Genomic DNA, 17,660 nt, shown 5'->3' on the forward strand with positions numbered 1-17,660 from the left:
TCTTTAAAAGCTGTGAAGTTACAGTGTAAAGGAGCATTATATAATGACGTCCCAAACAGGTTATAATGTATGTTTTATGTATGTACTATATCAATCTTTTTTTTTTTTTTTACTGTTATCAGTGAATATTCCAACTAGTTGAATAATAGAGCTTAAAAAAATGACAAATATTTTTTCCTTAGTTGGTGCGTCTCGTGCTGCTGTTGATGCTGGCTTTGTTCCCAATGACATGCAAGTTGGACAGACAGGAAAAATAGTAGCACCGGTAAGTATCGCAATAAAATATGCCATGCAGAATTCTATGGGGATAAGAACTGTATATATTTGTGGAACAATCATCCCTGTGATTGGTGCCCTATTCAATGTACCTAAGCAGTTAGCCATTACCATGGTGAATGTGTCCTTCTCACAGGTCTGTGGATTTCTTGGCCTCAGTAAAACACAGAGCAGTTCTTAAATCCAGCATTGTTTTTCACATTTTTTAAAGCAGTGGAATAGTTTATCAAATTTATGTCACAACACTAAATATAAAATTGATAGAAGCAGCATTTTATTATTAAATGGATTTTACAAGTTCACGTTAACATTTATTTACCATAAAGCCTATATATTATAAAATCTATCAGTAAAACTGATGAATCTATATTAATGAACACAGAATCTCAAAATTGGGAGCCGTGAGTGACAACTGTGGTCTTATATCTTCCTGAACACCTAGTTTATTTCTGTATTATGTCTAGTTGCATGAAATTCAGAAAATTCTTATCCATATGGGTAAGTGATACTAGACTATTCAGTTAAAACTATCCAAAACTTACAAAAGGAATACTTTGGTTTCAAAGTTGAATCACTAACAATATCTAATGATTGTTCACATTTCTTAGATGATTCAGGTTTTTCAGTGAATACAATTCTCAGCCAGTTTAAGTCTTTATTGTGTGGAGGAAAATGAATTTTTTTATATATTTCAAAATTTTTTTAATGTATTTCAAAATTTTTTTAATGTATTTCAAAACAGGATATTAAGTCATATCTGTTTTTAAAAATCTCATATCTCAGTGCCCTGTTCCATCAGAGGTTCATTCAAAGTTTCAAAATAGGCAAAAAATTTGTCTTGCTTTTGAAGTTTGTTTTGAAGAGTGTTCAGTCTTTTGCCCATTTTAAAATTGGGTTCTTTGTCTTTTTATTGCTTCTTTATTCACTTTCTTTTGAAGAGCAGAAATTTTTAATTTTTATAAGATCTAACGTATTGATGGTTAATGCTTTTTGTGTTATTCAGCTTATTTGAAGTCAGATAAGATCTCAGAATGTAAAATAGTTACTCAATAAACAAAGTCACAAAACCATGTGACCCATTTGCTTGTGATACTGCATTAGTCAGGCTGTGAGAGCATTTATTGAGCAAGTAAGCTCAAGCCTTCCCTAGCATTTAATGAGCTGTGGCACATAGGTATTTTTTTGGTAGAAATTTTGTTTGTCCTAGTTTACATGAATAGATAATCTTTAGGCTTGAATTTATTTACAAAAAATCAGACCCACAACCTTCCTAATCAATAATACTTCTACAAGGAAGTATGGTGGGAGACAAACTTTTATTTACATTGACTTTTCAGTAACAACACACTTGTTATTAAGTAGGATAGCAGAATGACAGGGAATGACCAGTGGCATCCTTACCTGTATTGTAAATAAATGCCATACAGTCAGCTTTCTTCAACATTACTGTCATGAATATAGGATTATTGAAAATTTTTCATAAGGAATTTAAATACATTAAAGGCTTTGAAGACTTTCTTTAACATAAATCATGTAAGCCCCAGAGATTCTGATTCATTAACTCTGAGTTAGAGTTTGACATGTATATATATGTGTACATATTTATTTTTGTGTGTGTGTGTATTTTTCTTTAAGACTTTAAAGCCTTTTTGAGATGATCTCAAGTTTACAGAAAACTTTCAAGGACAGAGTAAAAGCCTTTATTTTTGTGGACTACGTGAGAGTAAGTTGCTGAGATGATTCTCCATCATCTCCAAATATGTAGGACATTGTCCTATAAAGCCACAATACAACTTTTAAAATTAGGAGATTAACATCAATTTACATTAATACTATCAAATCATCAGACCTTGTTCAGGTTTTGCCAGTTGTCCCAATAATGTCCTATATAGCAAAAGGATGTATTTCATACTATCAGATGGTACACAGTTTCACTGTGTCTTATTAGATTTTCACTTTGACCATTTGGTTAAATTTTTCATAAGGAATTTAAATATGTTAAAGGCTTTGATATCTGTCAAACCTCTCCACTGTAAAGTTATTTTTCCCTTTGTAATTAATAAATGTTTTATGAGGAGGTACTTTGAAATGATGTGAATATTCCAGTTCTCCTCACTTTCAGTTTATTTATTTATATTTATTTATAAATGAATGTTAAATAAATATTCATTTCTTTATAATAGGACTTATGGTTCCTGTTTTATTCAATGGGTGAAAATCTGTTGTTATTATTTTAATTGATGTAAAAATTGTTCCACATTTGGCCAGTGAGAACCCCTTCAAGGTGGCTTCTGTATCTTCTTGACATGTTCCCATAATTCTTTGAGGCCTTTCTTACTTACTGGCAGAGTAAGATGTTCCAGGCCTTTTGTACCTTTCCTATCCCAGCCCTGGCATCAGTCTTTTCTCCAGGGAGTTCTGGCTCCTTTTAGTGAAGAATAGTATGAAGCTGACATCTGGATATTAATTGTGCTCGTTGCTGTTCCCAGGACCCCTCAGTGAAAAAAGCTAGGGAATGTGTGTAGGTATGTATATATGTATGCAGATATACACACATATGTATTCATATACACATACAAACATTTATATCTATTTCACTATCAGTCTATCTACATTGAAAACCATGAGTTCACAGTGACATCACCAATTCCACTCCAAGGTCAATTCTGACTCTCCCTTTCCCTGTTTGTAATGCCTTTCATTGGCAGTAAAAAACCTGGACCCTGCCAATACGCTAACCTGCACAAATGCTCTCCTTGCCCCACTCAGGCTCCCACACCCTGCACTGAACATTCAGCCCTCCTATATAGATAACCCTACCTACCTTGCTTGGACTCTGACACCCCTCTGGATCATTTCTTCCCAAAGTAGTTGTACAGTTTTATATTTTCACCAACTATGTATCTGGGTTCCACTTGCTCCTCATTTTCACCAACATTTGGTATTTTAGCTGTTCAGGTGCTTGTGTAGTGGTGTACTTTATTGTGGTTTTAATTTGCATTTTCCTGATATCTGTGATGATGAACACTGTTGTGTTATTGGCCACTCAGATGTCTTCCTTACAAAGTATCTGTTCAGATGTATGGCACCTTTTTTATTGAATTGCTTGTCTTTTTGTTATTGGGTTGTAGAAGTTTTTTAAAAAATCTATTCCAGATATGTTACTTGTCATATATGTTTTGCAAATATTTTCTCCCAATCTGTGGCTTGCCTGTTTATTTTAATGGTATCAAGATGAGGAACTTCCCTTCTGTTCCTGATTTGCTGAGAGTTGTTATCGTGAATGGTTGTTGAATTTTGTCAAATATTTCTCTGCATCTGTTGAAATGATCATGTTTTTTTCCCTTTTTTCTGTTAATTTGGTGAATTACATTGGTTGATTTTTGAATGTTAAACCACCTTGAGTTACTGTGGTAAACCCTACTTGATCATGATATGTTATCCTTTTAATACATTGCTGGTTTTGATTGACTAATATTTTTTTAAAGATTTTTAGGTCTGTCTTTATCAAAATAATCTGTAATCCCCCCCACCCAATATCTTTGTCTAATTTTGGTATTGGCATTATGCTGGCTTCATAAAATGAGTTGAAAGATATTCCCTCCTGCTATATTTTCTGAAGGAAAAATCTGTGTAAGATTGGTTTGTGTGTGTGTGGGCTGCTTTTACTTTTTGGCTCTTATGAATAATGCAGATAGGAACATTCATGTACAGGTTTTTGTGTGGACATATGTTTTCATTTCTCTTGGATATGTACTGAGGAGTGGAATTGCTTTTCATATGGTAACTTTATGTTTAACCTTTGAGGAACTGCCACACTGTTTTGCAGAGCAGCTACACCAATGAACCAACTCTTAGCTTTGTTAATTTTTTTCATTGTTTTCTTTTTATTGATTTTTGCTCTTAATTTTCTTCCTTCTAATTACTTTGGGTTTACCTTGCTCTTAAGGTAGAACTTTACTTCATTAATTTTGTATTTTGCTTGTTTTTAAATGTAAATATTAAAGACACAAATTTCCCTCTAAATAGTACTTTAGATGCATCCCACAAATTTTGATATATTTTCATCATTCGTTAAAAAAATTTTCTAATTTAGAAAATTAAGAATGTTTAATTTCTATATATTTGTGATTTTTTTTCCTAGATAGCTTTCTATTACTGATTTCAAATTTAATTTTGGTGAGCATCTCTTTAATATTTCAGTATTAGAATTCATTGAGTCTTATTTTATGGCCTAACAAATGCTCTATCTTGGTGAATATACCTTGTGCACTTGAAAAGCATGTTTATCCTGCCATTAGCCACTACAAGAATAAAGATTAGTGAACTTGAAGATATGGCAGCAAAAACTGTCCAAAATGAAACACAGAAAATTTTGAAAACACAGGAAAAAAATGGACAGAGCCTTGGTGAGCTATGGGACAACTTTAGGAGGCCTAATATATGTGTAATTGGATCAGGAAAACTATTGGAAGAAATAATGACCATAGAATGTCCAAATTTGATGAAAACTATAAATCCACAGGTCTCAGAAGCTCAACAAACCTCAAGACCAGGAAACAGGAATGAAACTACAAGGCATGTAATAGTCAAATTGTTTACAGGATGATAAAAAGAAAAAAATTTTTTTCAAAAAGGAAGTCATTTTATTTTTAGTACATTTGCTTTGGAGGGAGAGCCAACTAATTGGAAAGAGTCCATAATTTAACCAACATCAGATCTCCTTGCTGCATTCCCTATTGAAACTTTTTTCTTTTTCAAATTCTTTTCCCATTTAGGTTATTAGCAGAGTACTGAGCAGGGTTTCCTGTGCTATACAGTAGGTCCTTTTTGGTTATCTATTTTAAATATAGCAGTGTGTACATGTCAGTCCCAAACTCCCAGTCTGTTCATACCCCCCACCCTTTTACTCTGGTAACCATAAGTTGGTTCTCTAAGTCTGTGAGTCTGTTTCCGTTTTATAAATAAGTACGTTTGTATCATTTTTTCTTAGATTCTGCATATAAGCGATATCATATGATATTTGTCTTTCTCTGACTTACTTCACTTAGTATGATGATCTCCAGTTTCATCCATGTTGCTGCAAATGGCATTATTTCATTCTTTTTAATGGCTGAGTAATATTCCATTGTATATATGTACCACATCTTCTTTACCCATTCACCTGTCGATGGACATTTAGGTTGCTTCCATGTGTTGGCTATTGTAAATAGTGCTGCATTGCACATTGGAGTGCATGTATCTTTTTGAATAATGGTTTTCTCCGGATATATGCCCAGGAGTGGGATTGCTAAATCATATGGTAGCTCTATTTTTAGTTTTTTAAAGAATCTTCATACTGTTCTCCGTAGTGACTGTACCAGTTTATATTCCCACCAACAGTGTGGGAAGGTTCCCTTTTCTCTACACCCTCTCTGACATTTGTTGTTCGTAGAATTTTTGTTGATGGCCATTATGACTGGTATGAGGTGATACCTCATTGTAGTTTTGATGTGCATTTCCCTAATAATTAGCAGTGTTGAGCATCTTTTCATGTGCCTCTTGGCCATCTGTATGTCATAAATGTTAGTTTCCAGATTCACTGACTTTGCAGTTTTCTCCAGTTAATGATCAGCAAACACCTTTTATTACTATAAATGAGAACAAAACGAAGACCTGAAATCTCATGATCAAGAATTGTTTTCTGATGGACAAGCAGAATTGTTTGGTCTATTTTTATGGTTGATATAATTGTATTCAAAACTCATAATGTACATCCACTTCAGTACTGATAAAAATAAATTCTTAAAAGCAGTGAGAGAAAAGTGTAAATGAACTCAATATTCCAGTCAAAAAGCAGAGATTACCAGATGTATAAAAAGCAAGACTCAGCTATATGCTACCTAAAAGAAATACATTTTAGATAGAAAAAAATACACCATACAAATAGTGAGCATAAGAAATCTGGTTTGTCTTTTTTAATATCAGATAAAGCAAACTTCAAGACAATGGGTACTGCCAAACATAAAGAGGCCATTATGTAATGATAAAAGGATCAATTTATCAGAAAGAACTATCATGAATGTGTAACTGCCCAATAACAGAATTTCAAAATACATCAGGCAAAATCTGACAGAACTAAAGTGAGGAATAAACAAATCCATAATTATAGTTGGAGGGTTTAATACCTTCTCCCAGTAATTGATAGAATAACTAGATGAAAAATTTCAGTAAGGACATAAAAGATCTAGACCAGGGGACAGCAAGCTATCTGTAAATCACATAGGAAGTATTTTTGGTTTAATTGGCCATAGTCTCTGTTGTAATTACTTAACTCTTCTGTTGTAGAGCAGAAGCAGCCATAGACTTGTAAGTAAGTGAATGAGTTGTATTCCATTATAACTTTATGTACAAAAACAGATGGCAGTCCAGATTTGGCCTGTTGACATAGAACACTATGCCACATTATTTTTCTCTACTTTTATTCTAGGACTCCAGTTGCACATATTTTAGATATCTTTATATTCTTCTGTAGGTTACTTAAGTTCTGTTCATTCTTTTTCATGTTTTTTTTTCGCCTCTGTTCTTCAGATTGAATAATTTTATTGGTCTATCTTCAAGGTTACTGACTCTTTTATAATTTCTAATATACTATTAAACCCATCTAGGAAATTTCTGATTTTGTATTTTTTAGTTCTAAATTTTCATTTGGTTCTTTTTATAGTTTCATTTCTCTGCTGAGATTTCTTATCTGTGCAGTCATTACAGGTATCTTCCTTTACATCCTTGACCATACTTGTAATAGCTGCTTTTAAATCCTTGTGTACTAATTCCAAGTTCTGGGTTATTTCAGGGTTGATGTCCTTTGTATTTTCACACTTTCCTGTTTCATTATGTTTGTAGTACAATGGTTCTCAAATTTTTTGTCTTAGGGATCCTTACTTTTAAAATTTATTTAGGGCTCTCAGAGCTTTTGTTTATTTGGGTTATATCTATTGATATTTCTTATATTAGAAATTCAAACTGAGAAAATTTTAAAATATTCTTTTGAAAATAACAACAGTAAAGCCATTTCTTTTAATATAAATAACATTTTAGTGAAGATAACTGTCTTCCAAAACAAAAGAAATTTTATGAGAATAGTGGTATTTTTTTACATTTTTGACTTGATATCTGGCTTAGTAGAAAACTGCTAGATTCTCGTTTCTACTAACTGTGTTGTTTTATATTGGTTTGATTGAAGTATATGAAGAAAATCCAGCATCACACAGATATATAGAAAGAAAGGAGTATTTTAATAGCCTTTTCATAAAATTGTAGATATTCTTCTTTTACACTATATCAGAACTTGGCAAGGAGTAAATTCTTAAAGGGTATTGGCAGTGTGGAATCTGAAACATATCAATGAACTTTTCATACCCTTACATTAAAATCTGTTGGTCTGTATTGTACTTCGAATGGATCTTTCACTATCCTGTAACATTTAGAAAATAACCTTTAGTGAGTTTTGTAGATCTTTCAAATGTTGACACATTTTATCAATATCAAAACATTACCTTCATCAATATCACCACTCATCTCATTAGAGGAGTCTTTACAGTTCATATTCATGGATACAAGTTTTTAAAAAATTCTAATTATCAACTTAATTCACAAATTTTGTCCATGGCAACAAAAACTTTGTTTTCTAGGAATTGATAAGCTCACCTCATTCATTTTCAATAAAATGTCTGCCAAAACTCCAAATATCTATCAGTTGTTCTTTGAAGTGGAAATGGTGATCCATGAAAATGTGGGTGGTTTACTCAAACCATCACACGAGCCATTTTCCTCAAGACAATCATTGTGCTTTTGTATGCAATGGAAGTACTTTGCATACTTCGTGATTTGTCACACAGAATACTAAAAAGATGTGTACTCAAAGGTGAAGATTTAATAAAACTAATAATTTTTACTACTTCATCAAGGGCGTTGTTAAGTGAAACCAGGTTTTCTTTTTTTTTTAAACTGTATGTGGCCATGGAGAATGCAGTGACAACTAGTACAGTTTGGCGCAACTGTCTTACTTAATGCTAAGGCAGCAGTTTTACCCACTGTTATTTTTACATCATCAGTGCAAAAGTCAATACAGTTTTTCTAGGATAAACCATGAGATCCAAAAATGTTACTTAATACTTTGAATTTTTCAGTACCACTTTTGTTTGTTGCCAAGCATTCACATACAGGAATTCTTCAGTATTTAGTTGTTATTGATACTGGACAAATACAATTAAAACACAAAACCCAACTATATAGATTTGTCTCTTTGTTAGGCAAAAGTACAATTTTGCAGATGATTTATTAACTTAATATTCATGTTTACAGTTGAATCTTTTATTCAGCAAGTTCCTGTATCATTGGAATGTGGCAGTGCCATAGTTTCTTTCACTGATTTTTCATCTAGCAGGCATTTAGCAAGGTCACCTTTATTAGTCTTTTAGCAACTGTGCTTGTCTAGCCAATGAAATATGATAACCCATATGATGCTTCAGTGACTTTTTCCTTCCTGGTTTGAAAAGCTAAACAATTTTTTACTTTTAAACTCATCACATCTGTGTTAAAAATAAAACATTCAATTAATTTTTCGCTAAATGGAATTATTTTCAAAATGGCCATCATTTCTGTTGCAAAAGACACAGTAACATAAATTATTAACATCTCTGAAGCCAAGAGAAAGATAACTTTCATCATATTTTCACTTATTTTTAATTTTACACAATATTTTTTAGAATAGATTCCTCTTTTCCATAAGTTAGAGATCTCTATTATCAGTTTCATCTTTATCAGCATCTTTTGATGTAGATGTTGGAGCTGTGGGTTGGGAAAGTGAGTCTTCTGTATTTTAGTATAAATATTAGCAAAATCTAAAATTATAGTTTTAGATAAATTTTAAAGTATATAAAAATTTGCAAAACATTTTTTATTGCCATATAAGGTAACAAAATGTACTTCTTGTGTTTCCTTGTAGGCACAGGGAAATCTTTGGGATTCCAAATATCAATTTATTGGATGATAATGAGGTTACAGAAATTACAACTATAAGAGCACAAGCTACTGTACTGAGAACAAACTGAGTTAATCTCTCTAAACATACATATTTATACTTAAAACCTACTACTTTAAACATTTTTAGGTAACACAGAAATACAGATGCATACCTTCTGGTAGTTATCAGAGAGGTGATTTCCTCAAACAGTCATGTAACCACTGGAGAACTGCACTGTAGCATTGTGATAGAATGAGAGAGAAAAGGACAAATAACACTTTAGTATTACCATGAAAATATTTTTGACCTTGCAGACCCCTGAAAGGGTCTTGGGACTTACAGGAATATGCAGATCACATTTTAAGAATCACTGGCCTAGTACTTTGGGATCGTATTATGCAGATTGAATAATATGTTTAGAGATTATGGATTCTGTTATATTTCTGTTGAGAATATTCATTTTTGTTTTCGCAGGCAATTAATTTGACTGCACTCAAACCTCAAATCCTCTTCTCTTTTAGCCTAGCCAGCTGGCTTAGAGGCTACCTGACACATGTCCAGTGTGTGTCCGGGGGTGGTCAGCCAGAGTTTTGAGCAGAATATGTATGCAGAGTTTTTGGTTGTCCCTCTGGAATACTTTCCTCACCTTCCAGCTAATGTTGCAGCCGTAAATACTGTCTTGTTTGTTCCCTCCACTAATAAGACTGCAGGTTTCTATCTAAAGTGGCTGTTTTCTGAGGGGCTCTTATTTCCCTTGTGGGAGATTTGCATATGTCCCAAGGGAAGAAGTAGAGGTGTATGGTGGGCTCTTTTCATTGTGCTTCCCTCCCCAACAGAATTCTGGCTTCTCAAGTGTCCACTATCTTGGTTGATCTCCAATGTATTTAAACAGTTGCTGCCTTTATTTTCACCAGGTTTCACAGTTTTTCTCTGCAAGAGGGGGGTTAGTCTGATACAAACTATTCTCAGGGCCATAAGCAGGAGTCCTGAGGTTTAGAATTGAGCATATTACTTCATGTGTGCTCTGACTAGTACAGAGTTGGATTATTATCTTCCTAAATAATATTTTAATTAGTGCTACTTAATATTGCATTAGATTCTTGGCAGCCAGATCCTACTGTTGGCATTTGAAGACATCCAAAATGTCTCTTCTCCTTCCTCCATATTTTGTTGTTTGCTGTTAAAACCGTGTCTAGTAATAATGCAATGTTTAGTAATAATGCAGTGTTTCTTAGTGTTTAAAGCTGAACAAAGTACTTTTAGTTATCTTTATTAAATTTGGGTCTGTGTTGTCTTACCACCAAAACCTCCTGAATCTTTTAAAGCTTGATTTTTTTTCATTCTTATTCCTTTTAACTTTATATTATTTGAAGATCCTATGTTGTATTTTGTTGCCATTTTGTTACAGCTATGGAAAGCATCATCATAGTTCTCTCCGATGATGAATAGTAAGAAGTTCCTTATTTCACGTAAGGGGACACTTAAAGGCAAATTTTGTTATTTCACAAAATAATTTTACTTTTATTATCAATTTTTTAAGAAAATATCTAATACCTCAGAGATGCTATGAATTTAGTTATACTTTTAAATACATTTTTATATTATCATTCATAGCAGTTGACACGTACATATGGAAGATTACTGAACATTTATTTATATGGAACAATCTGACATGTTTATGGATTCATGCTGCCTGTAAGAATTCAGACCCAGTTATAGGGATCCACTAGTCTGTAGCTTACTGTTGCAACAAAGACTTCTATTCCTTTTTTTTAATTAACTTTTTATTTGGAAATAATTTCAAACTTATAAAAATTTGAAAATTAAAAATAATACAGTGTGTGTGTATGTGTACACATATGTACACAATTTTTTTCTGAACTATTTGACAGTAAGATCATGACCTGTAAATACTTCAGTGTGTATTTCCAAAGAGTAGAAATAGTCTCTTACACAAACGAATATGAAAACAACCATACAAAATGTATGGAATCCAGCAAAAGCAGTTGTTAGAGGGCATTCATAGTGATACAGGCCTGCCTCAAAAAACAAGAAAAATCTCAAGTAAACAACCTAACCTACCACCTAAAAGAATTAGAAAAAGAAGAACAAACAAAACCTAAAATTGGCAGAAGGAAGCAAAGAATTAAGATCAGGGAGGAAATAAATAAAATAGAGATTAAAAAAACGATAGGAAAAAACCAACAAAACCAAGAGCTCGTTCTTTGAAAGGGTGAACAAAATTGACAAACCTCTGTCCAGGCTCACCAAGAAGAAAAGAGAGAGATCCCAAATAAACAAAGTAAGAAATGAAAAAGGAGAAATCTCAGCCGATACCGCAGAAGTACAAAAAACTGTAGGAGAGTACTATGAACAATTATGTACCAAGAAATTTGACAACCTAGAAGAAGTGGACAACTTTCTAGAAACATACAGCCTGCCCAAAATTGAATCAAAAATAAATAGATAATTTGAACAGACTGATCACTAGAATTGAAATAGAATCTGTAATTAAAAAAAACTTCCTACAAACAAAAGTCCAGGACCAGATGTCTTCACAGGCACATTCTACCAAACATACAAAGAAGAACTTACACTGATTCTTTTCAAACTCTTCCAAAAGATTGAAAAGGAGGGAACACTCCCAAAGACATTCTATGAAGCCGCCATCACTCTGATACCAAAACCAAAGACACCACCAAGAAAGAAAATTACAGGCCATATCTTTGATGAATATAGATGAAAAATTTCTCAACAAAATATTAGCAAACTGAATCCAACAACATATAAAGAAGATCATATACCGCAACCAAGTGGATTCATCCCAGGTTCACAAGGATGGTTCAAGATACGCAAGTCAATGTAATATACCACATTAACAAAAGAAAAGTAAAAAGCCACATGATTATCTCAGTAGATCCAGGAAAAGCATTTGACAAAATTCAACATCCATTCATGATAAAAACTGTTACCAAAGTGGGGATAGAGGGAACATATCTCAACATAATAAATGCCATTTATGACAAACCCACAGCCAGTATAATACTCAAGGGTGAAAAGTTGAATGCTTTCCCATTAAAATCTGGAACAGGACAGGGATGCCCACTCTCACCACTTCTCTTCAACATAATAGTGGAAGTCTTAGCCATAGCAGTCAGACAAGAAAAAGAAATAAAAGGTATCCAAATTGGAAGGGAAGAGCTAATATTGTCACTATATGCAGATGACATACTGTATATAGAAAACCCTAAGGACTCCACACAAAAACTATTAGATCTAATAAATGAATTCAGCAAAGTAGCAGGATACAAGATTAACATTCAGAAGTTGGTTGCATTCCTTTACACTAACAATGAAATACTAGAAAGGGAATGTAAAATATATATATACCTTTTAAAATTGCACCTGAAAAAATAAAATACCTAGGAATAACCTGATCAAGGAGGTGAAAGACTTATATGCTGAGAACTATAAAACATTAATAGAGGAAATAAAAGAGGATTCAAAGAAATGGAAAGATACCACATGCTCTTGGATTGGAAGAATTAATATTGTTAAAATGGCAATACTACCCAAAGCAATCTACAGATTTAATGTGATCCCTGTCAAATTACCCATGACATTTTTCACAGAACTGGAACAAATAATTCAAAATTTTGTATGGAACCATGAAAGACCCAGAATTGCTAGGGCAATCCTGAGGAAGAAAAACAAAGCAGGAGGCATAACTCTCCCAGACTTCAGACAGTACTACAAAGCTACAGAAATCAAAACGGGCATACGGATCAATGGAACAGAATAGAGAGCCCAGAAATAAACTCACACACCTACGGTCAATTAATCTTCGACAAAGAAGGCAAGAATATAAAATGGGAAAAAAACAGCCTCTTCAGCAAGGGGTGCTGGAAAAGTTGAACAGCTGCATGTAAATCAATGAATCACACCATGCACAGAAGTAAACTCAAAATGGCTTAAAGACTTAAACATAAGACATGACACCATAAAACTCCTAGAAGAAAGCATAGGCAAAACATTCTCTAACATAAATCATACCAAAGTTTTCTTAGGTCAATCTCCCAAGGCAATAGAAATAAAAACAAAAACAAAGGGCACCTAATCAAACTTACAAGCTTTTACACAGCAAAGGAAACCATAAAAAACAAAAAAGCCCAAAAAGGCAACCCTCAGAATGGGAGAAAATATTTGCAAATTAAGCAAATATTAAGCCCAAAAGGCCTTAATCTCCAAAATATACAAAGAGCTCATACAACTCCGTAACAAAAAACCAAACAACCCAATTGAAAATGGGCAGAAGACCTTAATAGACATTTTTCCAAAGAAGACTTACAGATGACCAGTAGGCACATGAAAAGATGCTCAACATCACTGATTAATAGAGAAATGCAAATCAAAACTACAGTGAGGTACCACCTTACACCGGTCAGAATGGCCATCATTAAAAAGTCTATAAATAACAAATGCTGGAGAGGGTGTGCAGAAAAGGGAACCCTCCTACACTGTTGGTGGGAATGTTAATTGGTACAGCCACTATGGAGAACAGTTTGGGGGTTCCTCAGGAAACTAAAAATAGAATTACCATATAATTCAGCAATCCCATTCCTGGGAATATACCCAGACAAAACTATAATTCGAAAAGATACATCCACCTGTATGTTCATAGCAGCACTGTTCACAATAGCCAAAACATGGAAACAACTAAATGTCCATTGACAGATGAATGGATAAAGAAGATGTGGTACATATATACAATGGACTACTCAGCCATAAAAAAGAATGAAATGCCATTTGCAGCAACATGGATGCAATTAGAGATTATCATACTAAGTGAAGTAAGTCAGAATGAGAAAGACAAACACCATATATTACTTATGTGTGGAATCTAAAATGTGGCACAAATGAACCTATCTGCAAAATAGAAATAGACTCATAGACATAGAGAACAGACTTGTGGTTGCCAAGGGGGAGTGGGGGAGGGAGAGGGACGGACTGGGAGTTTCAGGTTGGTAGATGCAAACAATTACATTTAGAATGGCTAAACAACAAGGTCCTAATGTATAGCACAGGGAACTATACTCAAAATCCTGTGATAAACCATAATGGAAAAAATATTTTAATAAATGTGTACATGTGTATAACTGAATTACTTTGCTGTATAGCAGAGATTGGCACAGCATTGTAAATCAACATACTTCAATAAAAGAAAAAAAAAGAAATAGTCTCTTACATTGCCAAAGTACAGTTTACATTCCATATCTGGATTTTGTCAGTTGATATTCCAATTCCAGTTTTCCATATTCTAATGGAATATTCCTATTTTATTAGCCTGTTGATGTTCATGATAATATATTTCCCCTCTCAGTACAGCATCTAGTTTAGGGCCAAGTATTGCATTTAGTTGTCATATCTCTTTAGTCTTTGGTTGTGGTAAGGGGTGGTTCTCAGTTCTTATTTAACCTCATCTTAGGCAGGTCCTCTGCACCTGGGCCTCAGAGATAGGGATTTCTTAGTGTTCCTGCTCTGACTTTCCGCTCCCATACCTGTCACAGCCAAACTCTGCCTTGTATCTCTTGGGATGAGGTAGGGGGGTGGCTGGATAGCAATTTGAGTGGTCTTGAGAAAATTCAGGTGGAGGGTAAACAAAGGTTAGAGATATGTGTTGAAACTAGGAGAGAGATTTTAAAGAAAATAAATTCTGTATGGCCTTGTCCATTTGTTAGACCCGGGCTGCCAATTTGGCACTAGGTTTTCTAGAAGCCAGTTCATATTGGGAAACAAGATCAGTGTCTTCATTTACATTGTCCCTAAGGTAAAAACAAACTAATTGCACATGGGAAGCATAATTTGGCCTGGTATCAAGATCAGAGAAATACATTTATCCCTTGAGCCCTTATACAGAGGACACTATTGATTAACATCCTCAACAATATCTTTATTATAAATAGGACAGTGGTTTCATAGGGCAGGTTTTTTTTTAAAAAATAGTATTTTTCAGTGTCAGCCAATTGCCTATTATTTAAGTGTACTACTGTAAGAAGTCAAAATTATTTGCTTTTGGGCCTGTAGGTCTGGCTAGGGTAAAATTTCATAGTGGTTTCGTTGTAGAGCCCTTCTTCATATGAAATCTTATCAGAAAGCTCCATACATAACATAAGAAAAAGTGGGATTGAATTGGGGCCATGTATCTGGAGTGCTACTAACTCAGCTCCCTCCCTTTCTCAGTATTCTGAGAGATTTTCTATGGCACCTTTGCAGAGTGATTAGAGCCCTGAGCACGTTTTGAAAATCACTTGTCCAGAAAAAATTGGTGGATTGTATAGCCTCAGACAGTTTTCTGCAAGTATATCTACCTGAACTGAATTTTGATTTGTTAGTATATATCAACTACATTATTTTATATTGTACCAATTTTTTAAACCCCTTATTTAGTATCATTTCCCTTATTCTTGGGCACTGACCTTTCCTTCTGCTTCACAAGTCAACTTATTGTCCTCTCTATGAAAGCAAAAACAATACAAAACAAAAACCAAGGTTACCTATATGTATCACAGAAAGAGGTGGCCCTTTTCTTATTTAATACTAATATGTCTACCTGTCGTTGGATCCCATCACTTCTTACCTCCTTTGAGATGGTATTTCATTAATTACCCCCATACTTTGGGTCCAGGGCACCTCTCTACTGGCTGCTATTTATTTATTTATTTTAGTTTTATTTATTTATTTATTTGGCTGCCTTTGGGTCTTCATTGCTGCATGCGGACTTTGTCTAGTTGTGGCTAGCAGGGGCTACTCTTAGTTGTGGTGCGCGGGCTTCTCATTGCAGTGGCTTCTCTTGTTGCAGAGCAGGGCTCTAAGCACACAGGCTTCAGTAGTTGCGGCTTGCAGGTTATAGAGCGCAGGCTCAGGAGTTGTGGCGCACAGGCTTAGTTGCTCCGTGGCATGTGAGATCTTCCCGGACCAGGGATCGAACCCGTGTCCCCTGCATTGGCAGGCAGATTGTTAACCACTGCATTACCAGGGAAGTCCCTGGCTGCTATTTTATAACCTTAAAAAAAGAAAATGATTCATCTACCCACCCAGCAGCTCTTTTTCCCTGCTAGCTACCACCCTGTTTATCTCTCTTGCTAGGCTAAGCTTGAAAAATTAGCTTATGTTTACTAAATGCACTTTGTTTCCCATTCTTTTCTTTTTATTTAAAAAATATATATGTAAATATATATTTATATATAAAATAATACAGTAAACACCTACGTTTTTACCACCAAATTTAAAAAGCAGTATTACAATTGAAAACCCCTGTAACTCTTTGTTCAATGCATATCCTTCCCTCCCCTCAAACGTAACCTAAATTTGATGATTATTCAATGCATTTCATTTTTACTTTTACTGTATATCGACAGATCCCTAAACAGTATAGAGCTGAACTTTTCAACTTGAGTGCCATGGATGATTTACAAGTTTGCCAAGATGTTGATCCTCTCAGTCTTTGGAAGAGTAAATATTATTACTAGCCTTGTTCATTTAGCCTAGTGTACCATACAAATATTACTATTTTCTGTGTGCCATGATATAAATAAGTTGGGAAGCACTGATACATACTACTGTTTTGTATATTTTTAAAACTTTATGTTAATAATAGCATGCTGTTTTTTTGTTAACATCCATCACCATATATCGTTATAGAATTTTTTTTCTTCTGATGAGTACTTTTAGGATTTACTCTTGTAGCAACTTTCAAATGTGCAGTACAATATCATTAACTATAGTCACCATGCTGTGCATTACATCTCCATGACTCATTTATTTTATAACTGGAAGTTGGTGCCTTTTTGACTCCCTTCGCTCATTTTTCCCACCCTCTGACCCTTCCTCCCCACCCCCAGCAACCACCAATCTGTTCTCCGTATCAATGAGCTTAAAGTTGTTTGTTTTTTTAGATTCCACATTAAGTGAGATCATATGGTGTTTGTCTTTCTCTTATTTCATTTATCATAACGCTCTCAAGGTGGCAAGATTTCATTCTTTTTTATGGCAGAATAGTATTCCATTGTATATATGTACACACCATATTTTCTTTTTCTTTTTGTTTTTGTTTTGCGGTACGTGGGCCTCTCACTGTTGTGGCCTCTCCCGTTGTGGAGCACAGGCTCCGGACGCGCAGACTCAGCGGCCATGGCTCATGGGCCCAGCCGCTCCGCGGCATGTGGGATCTTCCTGGACCGGGGCACGAACCTGTGTCCCCTGCATCAGCAGGCGGACTCTCAACCACTGGGCCACCAGGGAAGCCCCACACCATATTTTCTTTATCCATGTATCCATTGGTGGATACTTAGGTTGTTGCTGTATCTTGGCTGTTGTAAAT

At 34.4% G+C, this 17,660-nt stretch overlaps 1 protein-coding gene across 1 annotated transcript in view; it reads left to right on the forward strand.

The window, feature by feature from the left end:
- Window positions 1-17,660, forward strand: part of ETFA (electron transfer flavoprotein subunit alpha) — an 85,529-nt gene that overhangs the window by 29,714 nt on the left and 38,155 nt on the right. Inside the window, exon 9 of the mRNA XM_082647312.1 lies at window positions 183-265. Within this exon, the coding sequence (XP_082503438.1) occupies window positions 183-265 (83 nt within the window). The remainder of the gene's footprint in view (window positions 1-182; window positions 266-17,660) is intronic.

This window comes from Grampus griseus (assembly GCF_964374135.1).
Source record: "Grampus griseus genome assembly, chromosome: 2".
NCBI classification, from domain to species: domain Eukaryota; kingdom Metazoa; phylum Chordata; class Mammalia; order Artiodactyla; family Delphinidae; genus Grampus; species Grampus griseus.